Source organism: Sapajus apella, unplaced genomic scaffold (genome assembly GCF_009761245.1).
Source record: "Sapajus apella isolate SASKATOON/1434 unplaced genomic scaffold, GSC_monkey_1.0 scaffold2, whole genome shotgun sequence".
Taxonomy (NCBI): domain Eukaryota; kingdom Metazoa; phylum Chordata; class Mammalia; order Primates; family Cebidae; genus Sapajus; species Sapajus apella.
Window position 1 is genome coordinate 68,624,406 of NW_022436942.1, and position 14,579 is coordinate 68,638,984.

The following is a 14,579-nucleotide window of genomic DNA, read 5'->3' on the forward strand; positions in this document are numbered from 1 at the left end:
ATGGCCAACATGGTGAAACCCTGTCTCTATTAATAATACAAAAATTAGCTTGGTGTGGTGGCATGTGCCTATAATCCCAGCTACTCGGGAGGCTGAGGCAGAAGAATCCCTTGAACCAAGGAGTGGGAGGTTGCAGTGAGCTGAAATCGTGCCACTGCACCTCCAGCCTGGCAACAGAGCAAGACTCTGTCTCCAAAAAAAAAAAAAAAAAATATCGTAATCACAGGACTTTTCTATGCTTAAACATGTATAGCATAGAGATCAAGAGCAGGGACTCTCTTAATCTCTGTTTGAGACCAGCCTGGGAAAAATATGAGACCCTGTCTCCACAAAAAATTAGAAAATTAGCCAGGCATGGTGTTACGTGTCTGTAGTCCCAGTTACTCTGGAGGCTGAGGCTGGAGGATGGCTTGAGCCGCGGAGATGGAGGCTGCAGTGATGGCACCACTGCATACTCCCACCTGGGAGACACTGTCTCAAAAAAAAGAGAGCATGGAACCCGAAGGCCAAAAGGTATAGGATAAAATCTGGTTCTGCCCCTTCCATGGTGAGAGCATGGGCAAATTATTTTACATCTCTGTGCCTCACTTTCCTAATGTATGTAAAATGGGGATAAGTTGTATATTTTGAAGTTGAAATTTGAGGAGGCAAAAAAAAAAAATCTTGTGTTATTGGTCCAAATCTTTTTTTTTTTTGTAGTAGGACAGTTTTATGAAAGGTTATCTTACTGTTGTAATTTATCTTGTATGTATGTATATATCTTTGTATTTATTTATTTGAAATGGAGTTTCCCTCTTATTGCCCAGACTGGAGTGCAGTGGCGTGATCTCAGCTTACTGCAACCTCCTCCTCCTGGGTTCAATTGATTCTTCTGCCTCAGCCTCCTGACTAGCTGGGATTACAGGCACCCACCACCATGTCCGGCTAATTTTTTGTATTTTTAGTAGAGACAGGGTTTCATCATGTTGGCCAGGCTGGACTCGAACTCCTGACCTCAGGTGATCTGCCCGCCTTGGCCTCCCAAAGTGCTGGGATTACAGGCGTGAGCCACCACACCTGGCTGGATTTCTTAATTTAATTTTACATTTATTATAGTACATTTTTATTTCAGCATTTATTTATATATTTATTTTATTATTTATTTATTTTGAGACGGAGTTTTGCTCTTGTTGCCCAGGCTGGAGTGCAATTGTGTGATCTCAGCTCACCACAATTTCCACTTCCCAGGTTCAAGCGATTCTCCTGCCTCAGCCTCCTGAGTAGCTGGGATTACATGCATGTGCCACCATGCCTGGCTAATTTTATATTTTTAGTAGAGACGGGGTTTCTCCATGTTGGTCAGGCTGATCTTAAACTCCCAACCTCAGGTGATCCGCCTGCCTCAGCCTCCCAAATTACAGGTATGAGCCACTGTGCCCAGCCATATATTTTTTTTTTTTTGAGATGGAGTATTGCTCTGTCACCAGGCTGGAGTGCGGTGGCATGATCTTGGCTCACTGCAACCTCTGACTCTCTGGTTAAAGTGATTATCCTGCCTCAGCCTCCTGAGTAGCTGGGATTACAGGCATGCACCACCACGCCCAGCTAATTTTTGTATTTGTAGTAGAGACGGGGTTTCACCATGTTGGCCAGGATGGTCCGGCCCCAGCTGTATTTCTTAATTTAATCTTACATTTATTATATTTTTATTTCAGCATATATTTATATTCTTTGAATTGTTTCCTATAAAATACCAATAGTTTAACATTATTTTTTTCTTCTTTGAACTTCTGTTCATTTAACAGCAGAATAATTCAAAGAGAATGATTGAAAGCATAGCAAGCCTTGACATCACGAAGATGTCGGTGTAAATTCTCTTCCACTTCTTATTAGCTTTGGGATAGTGCATGAGCTCTCTGAATCTTCATTTCCTTACTGTAAAGTGGGGATGATCTTGTATACCCTCAAGTTACGGGGTGATTGTGAGGATGAAGTGAGATCACATATGTAAAGCACATACCACAGTTCCTGCTTCAGAGGGAGTACTTGATAGTGACTGCTGTTACTATAATTTTCCTCTTCCCTTATCTCCAACTAGATTTTAGACAACCAAGTATTCAGTTTCTGGAAGTAGCTCTCAAATAGCTTGAATAATGTCCAATAAGTATTTGTGATTGGTTAATTTTTAAGTAGTTTTTGTAGGGTAGTTATATGATAGGATGCTTTAGCTTACAAGTAACAAATAAAAGCAGATGGTCCAACTCAAACTAGCTTGAAGAATAAAGAGAAGTATTGTTTCATGTAAACAAAAAATTCAAAATTAGGTCACAGGAGGCCAGGCACGTGGCTCACATCTGTAATCCCAGCACTTTGGGAGGCCAAGGCGGGCAGATCACGAGGTCAGGAGATCGAGACCATCATGACTGACACAGTGAAACCCCGTCTTTATTAAAAATACAAAAAAAATTAGCTGGGTATGGTGGCACATGCCTGTAGTCCCAGCTACTTGGGAGACTGAGGCAGGAGAATCGCTTGAACCTGGGAGGCAGAGGTTGTGGTAAGGTGAGATCACGCTACTACACTCTAGCCTGGGCAACAGAGCCAGACTCTGTCTCAAAAAAAATGTAGGTCACAGGCATGGTTTTTTTGTTTTTGTTTTTAATTTTTGTAGAGTCAGGGTCTCGTCATGTTGCTCAGGCTGGTCTCAAACTCCTGGGCTCAAGCAGTTCTCTTGCCTTGGCCTCCCAGAGTGCTGGGATTACAGGCATGATCCATGGGCATGGTTTGATCCAGGGTGCAGCTTCTTTTCTCTTTTGAAACAAAGTCTGTCGCCCAGAATGGAGTGCAGGGGCATGATCTTGGCTCACTGCAGCCTTGACTTCCTGGGCTTAGGTGATCCTCCCACCTCAGCCTCCAGAGTAGCTGGGATCACAGGAGTGTGCCACCATGCCTGGCTAGTTTTTTATATTGTTTGTAGAGATGGTGTTTCACCATGTTTCCCAGGCTGGTCCTGAACTCCTGGATTCAAGCAATCTGCTTGCCTTGGCCTCCCAAGTGCTAGGATTACAGGAGTGAGCAACTGTGCCCACCATACCTGGCTAATTTTTTTTCACACGTAATTTTAAAAAGAATTTCAGTAGATACAAGGTCTCACTGTTTCTGAAGCTGGTCTCAAACTCCTGAGCCAAGCAGTCCTCCTGTCTTAGCCTCCTAGTGTGCTGGAATTACAGGCATGAGCTACTGTGCCCAGCCTGGGAGGATAGTCTAAGATGAAGGAGCAGTGTGAAAAAATACAGGTTGAGGGGGTCTCATGTGTGCTTATAAGTAAAAAGGGAAAGAAGGCAAGTAGCAAGAAGGGAGCATTGGGGATGACAAAGACAAGACACTTCTCAGCTTGCACATCCTCAGCAATACCAATATTTACTTGATTCAAATATTTGTTATATGGGTATAAACACACTTATATATGCATAGGCTATTTCTAAAGAACACCTAAAAAACTGGTAGCAGTAGTTGCTTCTGTGGAGGTTCTGGGGTGGCAGGAGTCAGGGATGGAGGGTGACCTCACTTTTACTGTCTGTTCTTTTATACCTTTTGCATTTTGTCCCATGTGCATCTGCTACCTATTCCCAAAGGTAAATTGAAAATAATTTTAAAAACAGGTAAAATATGTCACCTTTTGAGCTCTGTATCGTCCCAAAACAGCAGCCACAGTGATCCCTTTAAAATAGGTCATATATCACTCTGATGCTCAAAACTCTCCAATAGCTCCCCATTTTCCCCAGGGTAAAAGCCAGCCTGTAATCCCAGCACTTTGGGAGGCCGAGGCGGGGGGATCATCTGAGATCAGGAGTTTGAGATCAGCCTGATCAACAAGGAGAAACCCTGTCTCTACTAAAAACACAAAATTAGCTGGGGATGATGGTACATGCCTATAGTTCTATCTACTTGGGAGGCTGAGATAGGAGAATTGCTTGAACCCAGCAGGTGGAGGTTGCAGTGAGCTGAGGTCGTGCAACTTGCATTCCAGCCTGGGCAACAAAGTGAGACTCCATCTCAAAAAAAAAAAAAAAAAAAAGAAAAAGAAAAGAAAGAAATCATGTTCTCACTCACAGTGTGAATGCTAAAAAAGTTGATTTCATGGAAGTAGAGAGTAGAATGGTAGATACCAGAGGCTGGGAACAGTGTGTGGGTGAGTACGAAGAGAGATTGCTTAGTGGGTACAAACATACGATTAGGTAGGACTAAATTTTAACATTGGGTAGCAGAGTAGAGTGACTGTAGTTGGCAGCAATGTATTCTATGTTTCAAAGTAGCTAGGAGAGAGGACTTGAAATGTTCTTAACACAAAGAAATGTTACATATTTGAGGTTATGGACACCCCAAATATTCTGGCTTGATAAATGCACAGTCTATGCATGTAACAAAATATCACATGTAATCCATAATTTTTTTTTTTGAGACGGCCTCACCCTGTCACCCAGGCTGGAGTGTACAAGTGGCATGGTCTCAGCTCACAGCAATCTCCGCCTCCAAGGTGCAAGCGATTCTCGTACCTCAGCCTTGAGTAGCTGGGATTACAGGTGTGCGCCACCATATCTGGCTGATTTTTGTATTTTTAGTAGTGACAGGGTTACACCATGTTGACCAGGCTGGTTTTGAACTCCTGGCCTCAAGTGATCCACCCACCGTGGCCTCCCAAAGTGCTGGGATTACATAGGCGTGAGCCACCGCGCCCAGCTGCATGTACCTCATAAATATTTTAAAATAGCATGTATCAATAAAAAAAATTAACCAAACAAACAAACAAACAAGGAAACTGCTTGTATTTCAAAGGAATTTGGGAATTCTCCTGCCTGATTGGTCAAGGCAGTGACATATTGCTTGGTGTCCACCAGGGAGCGATAAACACATTTCATTAAGGAATAGTGCTTCTCCAAGCTGTATGCACTCCCCAGATAATAATGTTACTTTTAAGTTTATTATTTTAATTTGGTTGTGAAACTTATGTGATTTGTTAATTTTGTACTTAAAGTTATTAAGAGGTGGCTTTATTCCTTTTAAGGTATTAAAAGAACTCATAATATATGTTTTCAAGAAAGTCAGCCTTTGCAAGTTATTTTTGACAAGAATGTTTGTACTAATACACTAATGATTCAACCAAGGTAATGAGTTCTCTGTTGTCAACTTCTTTTCTCCTGGATATAATATGGTCAGGGAGTGAAGAATTAATGCCCTAGAGCTTTCAGTCAGTATACATATTTTTTAAGCTAAAAGTTGACTTGGAGAGATCACCCTTCAGGGGCAAGAGGAAACCTTGAAAAAGACAATAGTGGACAATAACTAATGGTAGCAATACTAATTTAGTGACCCAAGAAAGTTCTAAAAATCTCCCATCAGTGGATTTTTATGTCAAGTTGCATTTATATGGTACCTGTTTGAATCTTAGAACACGGAGCTTGAGGAAATTTTAACATTTTTTATGTGAAATGATTTTGGCCCTAACTGTTAACAGTTTTTTTTTCTCTAGATAATGAGTGAGGCATATTTGTCTTGAAATTTGAAACTTGAAACTTATTATTTGAAATGCATCCAGTTTTCAGTTCAGTTGTAGCATTAAACATTAATTAACGTTATTTTGTGACCCAAGGATATTTTATCCATATGGTTTTATTATTATTACTATGACTAGTATTATTATTTGAGACAAAGTCTTCCTCGATGGCCAAGGTTGGAGTGCAGTGATGTGATCTTGGTCCACTGCAACCTCCACCTCCTGGGTTCAAACAGTTCTTGTGCCTCAGCCTCCCAAGTAGCTGGCACTACAGGTACAAGCTACCATGCCCAGCTAATTTCCATATTTTTTGTAGAGATGGGGTTTCGACATGTTGCTCAGGCTGATTGAGACAAACTCCTGAGCTCAAGTGATCCATCTGCCTCAGCCTCCCAAAGTACTGGGATTACAGGTGTGAGCTACCACACCTGGCCCTTCCTTCTTTCCTTTTTGAATTGCACATTCATATTGTCATTTTTTCTGTGTCAAGTTATTTGGCATCTTGTATAACTGCCCCTGCTTAACACCGGAAAACTTCCCAAATGAATTTTGTAGGTGTTCCTGACATTTTGATATCAAGAAACGCTGCTCAGCCAATGTCTTAACATCAGATTAACACCAAGATTACATAAATTCTAAAAATTTCATTTTTATCTTTTTTTTTTTTTGAGACAGAGTCTCACTCTGTCACCCAGGCTGGAGTGCAGTGGTGCGATCTTGGCTCACTGTAACCTCCACCTCCCGTGTTCGAGCAATTCTTCTGCCTCAGCCTCCTGAGTAGCTGGGATTACAGGTGCCCGCCACCATGCCTGGCTAATTTTTGTATTTTTAGTAGAGACAGGGTTTCACCATGTTGGCCAGGCTGGTCTTGAACTCCTGGCCTCAGGTGATCCAACTGCCTTGACTTCCCAAAGTGTTGGGATTACAGGCGTGAGCCTGGAAATTATATATTTCCAGATAAGAGATTTGAGTCCCAGTTAATAAAGTATGTCTTTCTCTTTGTTTTTCAAATAATGTTAATACTGTTTTTTACATTTTATAGATTGCTTGCTGATGCCATTGTTTTTTTTACATCAAGTCAAGAGGAAGTTACTCTTGCTGTTACTCCACTGAATTTTTGCCTCAAGAGTTCTAATGAGGAATCAATGGGTAAGGATTATATCTGAAATGGTGTTTTGATGGATTATTACTTCCTGTCTTTGTTGATTACTAATCATACTGCAAATATCAGTGTCATAATTTTATTCCTGTCTAAAAAGCAGTAAGATGTAGAAAGGTTGGAAAAAGTTTTAAGAGATCCAACAAGTAACACAATCAGCAATTAAAATATTTAGCTTTGAAATTCAGATGGTTTTAAAATGAGGAAAATGGGGCCGGGCGCTGTAGCTCACGCCTATAATCCCAGCACTTTGGGAGGCTGAGGCAGGTGGATTACCTGAGGTCTAGAGTTCAAGACCAGCAGCCAACATGGTGAAATCCCATCTCTACTAAAAATAGAAAAATTAGGAAGCTGAGCACTGAGACCAAGGCTAAAGCTGGGAGACTGAAAAAATGTAGATCACCGGAGCGTTACTCATTTCTCCGGCTCTGTTCCACTGTTGTACCAGTGGTCTAATCAGGCCTGTGTCTGCCTCCTTCTTGAATAGCCCAGAGAATTCATCTAAACAACCTTCCTACAGCAGCTCCCCACTCCATGTGGCTTGACGGGAGTTCCAGACCAGTGTTGTCTCCTGGGACATTGACACAGCAGCACGTTTATTGGTGCTGGGCAGCCACAGTTGGTGTGGCTGGTTCAGGGGCTGGCTGTCTCTCAAGCTTGTTTTATATTGTAGTATGTATCAAGTATTTCATTCTTTTTATTGCTAAATAAATTCCTTTGAATGGTTATGCCACATTTCAGGTATCCGTTCTTCATTTGATGGATATCTGGATTGTTTCACTTTTTGGCTCATATGAATAATGCTGCTATAAATATTTATGTATAAGTTTTTGTGTGGACATATATTTTCATTTATCTTGGGTATATACCTAGGAATGAAATTGCTGAGTCATATGGGAACCCTATGTTCAGCATTTTGAAAAAATGCTAAACTGTTTTCCAAGGCAGCTGCACCATTTGACATTCCTACTACCAGTGTATGAGGGTTCCAGTGTCTATCATCTGTCTTTTGGATAGATCAAAGCCATCCTAGTGGGTATAAAGTAGTATCTCATTGTTTGATTTGCATTTCTCTAATGACTAATGATACTGAGCATCTTTTTGTATGCTTATTGGTTATTTGCATATCTTCTTTGGAGAACTGTCTGTTCAAATGCCTTGCCCATTTTTCACTTGAGTATTTGTCTTGATTATTCTGTATACTAGCCCCTTACCAGATCTGTGATTTGCAAATATTTTATCCTATTCTTTGGGTTGTCTTTTTATTTTCTTGATGGCATGATTTGAAGCAGAAAAGTTTTCAATTTTGAGTCCAACTTATCTGTTTATCTTTTGTTTCTTATGTTTTTGATACTTTATTTTTTTTATTTTTTATTTTTTGAGACAGAGTCCTACTTTGTCACTCAGGCTGGAGTGCAGTGGTGTGATCACAGCCCATTGCAGTATAGGCTCAACCTCCAGGGCTCAAGCAGTCTTCCTACCCCAGCCTTGCAAGTAGGTGGACTACAGGTGCATGACACCACATCCAGCTAATTTTTGTATTTTTTATTTTATTTTATTCATTTTTTGAGATGGAGTTTCACTCTTGTTGCCCAGGCTGGAGTGCAATGGCACGATCTCGGCTTACCACAACCTCTGCCTCCCAGGTTCAAGCGATTCTCCTGCCTCAGCCTCCCAAGTAGCTGGGATTACAGGCATGCACCACCACACCCCACTAATTTTATATTTTTTGCAGAGATGGGGTTTCACATGTTGCTCAGGCTGGCTTGAACTACTGGGCTCAAGTAATCTGCCCACCTTGGCCTCCCAAAGTGCTGGGATGACAGGTGTGAGCCACAGTGCCCAGCCAATTATGTTATTGTATTAAAATTTAACAAATACCTCTGGAACTGATTTTATTCTTTATTTTCCGATACTATTAAGCAGATTTGAGCAATGCTGTGTACAGTGAGATGTTTGTTGGTTCAGATGACTTTGATTTCTTTCAAATTGGAATGGACACTGAGATAACGTTTTGCTTCAAAGAATTGAAGGTAAATAAAGATTTATATCAAATTAAAATTGAAATTTTCACTGAAAGTTTATATAAGGATTCCAAGTTTTTTTCTTCTTTTCTTTTTTCAGGGAATACTGACATTTTCAGAAGCGACACATGCTCCTATATCCATTTATTTTGATTTTCCCGGGAAGTAGGTCTTTGAGAATTTTTCTGAGTTTGTTTCTTTCTTTTATTTTATATCAATAACAAAACCCTTTGGATCACTTTGAAATTAATACCTCAGGGATACCTTAACTTTACTATTAATGCTTATCAAACTAAAAGTTTGAAAGATGCTAGAACATGACATTTTAATTTTACTTTTTATTTTTTTAGACGGAGTTTCACTCTGTCTTCCAGGCTGGAATGCAGTGGCACGATCTTGGCTCACTGTGATCTCCATCCCCCAGGTTCAAGCAATTCTCCTGCCTCAGCCTCCCAAGTAGCTGAGATTACAGGCACCTACCACCATGCCTGGCTAATGTTTATATTTTTGGTAGAGGCAGGGTTTCACCATGTTGGCCAGGCTGGCCTTGAACTCCTGACCTCAAGCGATCTGCCCACCTTGGCCTCCCAAAGTGCTGGGATTACAGGTGTGAGCCATCATACCTGGCCAACATGGCATTTTTTAATTGGCAACTTGATTGAGAAAGATATATTCATCTACAAAGTGAAACATTTATAAATTTGACATGGTACTGAATACATTGCCTAATTACAAAATTATCCATGGCATAAACAAGTTAGATCTCTAGGAAACTATGATATTTATTATAATAGTTTAGAACTAAAATGTCAAATGAGATTAGGTTGTGTTTTATGAAATTGAATCTGATGATTTCTAAGGGTCCTTTCAGCTCTCAGGACTGTGGCAATTTGTATAAACACAAAAAGAACATTTACTTCTACTGTTTCTTTTTACTCCAAAATTAAGGATCATTTCTATTGTGTTCCTAATGTTCATCAGAACATAAGTGTCACTGTTGCTCTGACTTTGCTTTTTTAGACCTCTGGCTTTAAGTATTGATGATATGTTAGTGGAAGCTAACTTTATTTTGGCCACATTAGCTGATGAGCCAAGTAGAGCGTCTTCACCACAGTCACTGTGTCTTTCACAGAAACAAAAAAGGTAAGACTGTGCTTTAACTTCTTTATTGATTGGGACAAGCCATCATAATCTTATTCTGAAATAATTCACTGGCATTCCCTTAGGAAACAATTGAGGAGTGAAATATTAGATCAGAAATTTTGACTGAATACAGAAGAGCTATAGTGAAACTTACCTGTAGCATAGAAACATCATCAGTCTTGTGTCGGATATTTGCTTTTTCTGTTCTGACTAGAACTGAACAAGACTGACTGGTTTATCTGTGTTGTTTTCCAAAACTCAATTCCAATTTTTAGGGTTTCTTGTTGTTGTCGTTGTTGTTGTTTTAGAAAGGGTCTCACTTCCATTGCCTAGGCTTGAGTGCTATGGCACAATCTCGAGTCACTGCAGCTTCCATTTCCCTGGCTCAAGTGATCCTCCCACCTCAGCCTTCCAAGTAGCTGGGACTGTAGGCCTGTGACACCATACCCGGCTAATTTTTTGTATTTTTTTTTTTTTTTGTAGAGACGGGGTTTTGCCATGTTGCCCAGGCTGGTCTCAAATCCCTGGGCTCAAGCCATCTGCCTGCCTCAGCCTTCCAAAGTGCTGGGATTATGGGTGTGAGTCACCACATTGTGGCTTTAGTTGTTTATTTTTTATTTTTTTTAGGAGTAGTACAGTGTTTTCACAGGTAAGTCTATTCACTTCCTTAGAATTTTTACTCAGATATAGGGATAGCCATTGTTTTCTTTCTTTTAATTTTCCTTCTTAATAACTTTTCGGGGAAGAAGGATGCTTTATTGTAAAAGTTATTTTGGGAAATTTGTAAAACAGAGAAAAATACACAGAAGAAAATAAAACTTACTCATAATTGCACCACCCAGAGATAGCCACTGTTAACATTCTGGCTCACTGATTTTCTTTTACACTTTCAATTTTATGTATACTTTATTTTTATTTATTATTACTTTTTTTGAGACAGGGTCTCACTCTGTCACCCAGGCTGGAGTGCAGTAGCACAATCATGGCTCACCATAGTCTCGACCTCCTAGGCTCAAGTCTTCTACCTCGGCCTCCTGAGTAATTAGGTGTACAGGTGCCTGCCACTAAGGCTAGCTAATTTTTGTGTTTTTTGTAGAGATGGGGTTTCACCATGTTGCCCAGGCTGGTCTCTAACTCCTGGGGTCAAGCAATCCTGCCTCGGCCTCCCAGAGTGCTAGGATTATAGATGTGAGCCACTGTGCCTGGCCTATACTTGTATTTTAAAACACGATTGGGATCATATAGCGTATGCAGTTTTAGTATTGTATGCATGTTTCAATATCACTGATTATGACTTGAAATGATTTTTTTTTTTTTTGAGATGGTCTTGCTCTGTCACCCAGGCTGGAGTTCAGTGTCTCGATCTTGGCTTACTGCAACCTCCGGCTTCTGGGTTCAAGCAATTCCCTGCCTCAGACTCCCAAGTAGTTGATACTACAGGCGCCCGCCACCACAGCCAGCTAATTTTTTTTTTAATTGCATTTTAGGTTTTGTGGTACATGTGAAGAACATGCAAGATTGTTGCATAGGTACACATATGGCAGTGTGATTTGCTGCCTTCCTCCCCTTCACCTATATCTGGCATTTCTCCCCATGCTATCTCTCTCCAACTCCCGTTTTTTTTAAGAAGGAGTCTGGCTCTGCCACCCAGGCTAGAGTGCAATGGCGCAATCTTGGTTCACTGGAACTTCCGCCTCCTGGGTTCAAGCGAGTCTCCTGCCTCAGCCTCCCAAGTAGCTGGGACTACAGGCGCGTGCCACAACGCCTGGCTAGTTTTTTGTATTTTTAGCAGAGTTGGGGTTTCACTGTGTTAGCCAGGATGGTCTCAATCTCCTGATCTCATGATGTGCCCACCTCAGCCTCCCAAAGTGCTGGGATTACAGGCTTGAGCCACCTTGCCCGGCCATTTTTTTTTTGTATTTTTAGTGAAGACGGGGTTTCATCATCTTGTCCAGGCTAGTCTTGAACTCCTGACCTCATGATTCACCCGCCTTGGACTCCCAAAGTGTTGGGATTACAAGCGTGAGCCACTGCGCTTGGCCAAAAACATGATTCTTAATGACTACACACATTTTATCATATAGATGTGTAGTAATTTACTTGACTTTTTCCCTAACTTACTCCTGTCACCGTATCACAAGATATTCTATGCACAGTGAGTTGCTTTACTGAAAGGTTCGCCTATCAAGAGAATTTATAAATGATCATACATATAAATTTTAACATTCAACAATTTAGTTTTATGTATTTCAATATATTCCCTAACCCAGTGCTATCACTGTCATCCCACATTGTCCATTAGTTACATAAAAATATATTTCACAGTAAACAGTTCATTCATTTAGTGTCTATTAATACCTCAGGTCAGATCTGATTAAAAAAAAGGCTGGTAAAAATGCAACTGGCCAGACCCTGGAATGTATATCAAGAAAAGCAGCACCAAGAAGGATTTATCCTAAGGAGACTCTCACAAACATCTCTGCACTGGAAAACTGTGGCCACCCTGGAATGAAAAGAGCAAATGGAGACATCAGTGAAGTATCAGAAAGCAGTGTCAGCAACACAGAGGAAGTGCCAGGGTCTCTGTGTCTCAGAAAGGTAAAAGAAAAGCATTGAGATTGAACCACATCTCAGTCAAGAATTCTCATCTGTCTCCCAATGCAGTCTTCCTTTCAAATCCCCACCTGGCCATGTTGTGAAAATTGATTTTTTTTTTTTTTTTTTTTTTGAGATGGTGTTTCCCTCTTGTTGCCCAGGCTGGAGTGCAATGGTGTGGTCTTGGCTCACCACAACCTCCACCTCCCTAGTTCAAGCGATTCTCCTGCCTCAGCCTCCTGAGTAACTGGGACTACAGGTGTGTGCCACTACGCCCAGCTAATTTTTTTCTATTTTTTAAAACTTTTTTACTGAGCACAAATTTTCCCGAATATTTTTGTTTTTTCAGTAGAGACAGGGTTTCACTGTGTTAGCCAGGATGGTCTTGATCTCCTGACCTTGTACGTGATCCACCCGCCTCAGCCTCCCAAAGTGCTAGGATTACAGGCGTGAGCCACTGCACCCAGCGTAGTTTTTCTTATTTTTTAATAAGGAAAAAGTGAAACTAGTCTGAATTACAGAATAAAGAAAAGTCTGATAGAGAAAGCCTGATTTACAGAATATCAACAGAAAATAGTTAAATTGTTCAGTCAGTAATTTCTAACAAAGCATATTCAAGTAGAGATTTCAGTCCCATCAGAAGGGCACATTACATGCAAAAAAAAAAAAAAAAAAAGAAAAACAAAGAGATTTGAGTCCCTTGTTTCCAAGAATAAATTATCATTGTTTATAGTATATTCTATCTTTGAATAACACTAATATTCTGAGGTCATATAAATAATTTGTTTCCTAAAATAAGTTTCCCTGTAATTTTATTTTTCAAATTTGGTTGGTAAATCTTATATTCATAATAGTACAAATATAAATTTCATCCCAACAAATATTACAAATTCCTTCATGATGGAGTCCCAGTTAATAACATCTTATTCTATAAGATAGATAATAAGCTTCACAGAATGCTGTAGTGTTAAACCTAATGAAATCTACTGAGCTGAAGGTAAGCAATGTATTAGAAACTGAAGTATCTCAAATATTGATAATTCTAATTGTACTTGTTAATGTTTTGTTTAAGCTCGTTTTGCTGTTATTATTGGTTTGAAAATATGAGTTTCTTAGTTAGAATTAGAAATTTGAAAGTAGAAATAATATTTTTGAAAGTCACCATCACCATCTTGGCTGGGTACAGTGGCTCACGCCTGTAACCCCAGCTCTTTGGAAGGCCAAAGAGGAAAGATCTCTTGAGGCCAGGAGTTCAAGACCAGCCTGAGCAACAGAGTGAGAGCCCATCTCTACAAAAATTTTAAAATTAGCCAGATGTGGCGGCTGTAGTCCTGGCTGCTGAGGAGGTTGAAGTGGGAGGATCTCTTGAGCCCAGTAGTTCAAGGCTGTAGTGAGCTAAGATCACACAACTGGACTCCAGCCCAGGCAACAGAGTAAAACCCTGTCTCTTAAAAAAAAAAATTCACCCGGCCGGGCGCGGTGGCTCAAGCCTGTAATCCCAGCACTTTGGGAGGCCGAGGCGGGTGGATCACGAGGTCAAGAGATCGAGACCATCCTGGTCAACATGGTGAAACCCCGTCTCTAGTAAAAATACAAAAAATTAGCTGGGCATGGTGGCGCGTGCCTGTAATCTCAGCGACTCAGGAGGCTGGGGCAGGAGAATTGCCTGAACCCGGGAGGCGGAGGTTGCAGTGAGCTGAGATCGCTCCATTGCACTCCAGCCTGGGTAACAAGAGCGAAACTCCGTCTCAAAAAAAAAAAAAAAAAAAAAAAAAATTCACCCTATTACACTGTATATGACTTTTAGGGCAGAATTTGATTAGTAAACTGGATGTAACCCATTTGATACCATAGGTATTTATTGAGTATTTATATGCCCAATACTTAGGGCAATTTTCTCTTCCTGTGTGTTACTAAGTTGGCCATAAAGTGAAAACACAGATTTTACTGTGTTCTCATTGTACAAAAGCATTGTCCTCTCCTATTTTTCTGGTCACACATATTCAGCTTACTTTTTCACAGGCAACAACAGAAATCATTTTCCTGCTGCTTCATGTCCCTGAAATTCATTAAGATGGCCAGTTTCTTTACTAGATAAAATGACATTTAGAACTTTAAGCTCCAT

The 14,579-nt window shown here is 40.5% G+C and overlaps 1 protein-coding gene across 7 annotated transcripts in view; it reads left to right on the forward strand.

Annotated features, from left to right (window-relative positions):
* RAD9B (RAD9 checkpoint clamp component B) overlaps nucleotides 1-14,579 on the forward strand; it is a 37,837-nt gene that overhangs the window by 6,484 nt on the left and 16,774 nt on the right. For 4 of the 7 annotated variants that reach the window (XM_032239292.1, XM_032239278.1, XM_032239317.1 and 1 more), the window contains 6 exons: nucleotides 5,045-5,144; nucleotides 6,576-6,682; nucleotides 8,616-8,725; nucleotides 8,817-8,881; nucleotides 9,737-9,859; nucleotides 12,223-12,457. In XM_032239292.1, coding sequence (XP_032095183.1) covers nucleotides 5,045-5,144; nucleotides 6,576-6,682; nucleotides 8,616-8,725; nucleotides 8,817-8,881; nucleotides 9,737-9,859; nucleotides 12,223-12,457 — 740 coding nt within the window. The remainder of the gene's footprint in view (nucleotides 1-5,044; nucleotides 5,145-6,575; nucleotides 6,683-8,615; nucleotides 8,726-8,816; nucleotides 8,882-9,736; nucleotides 9,860-12,222; nucleotides 12,458-14,579) is intronic. The other 3 variants (XM_032239300.1, XM_032239308.1, XM_032239324.1) reach the window with 2 other exon arrangements.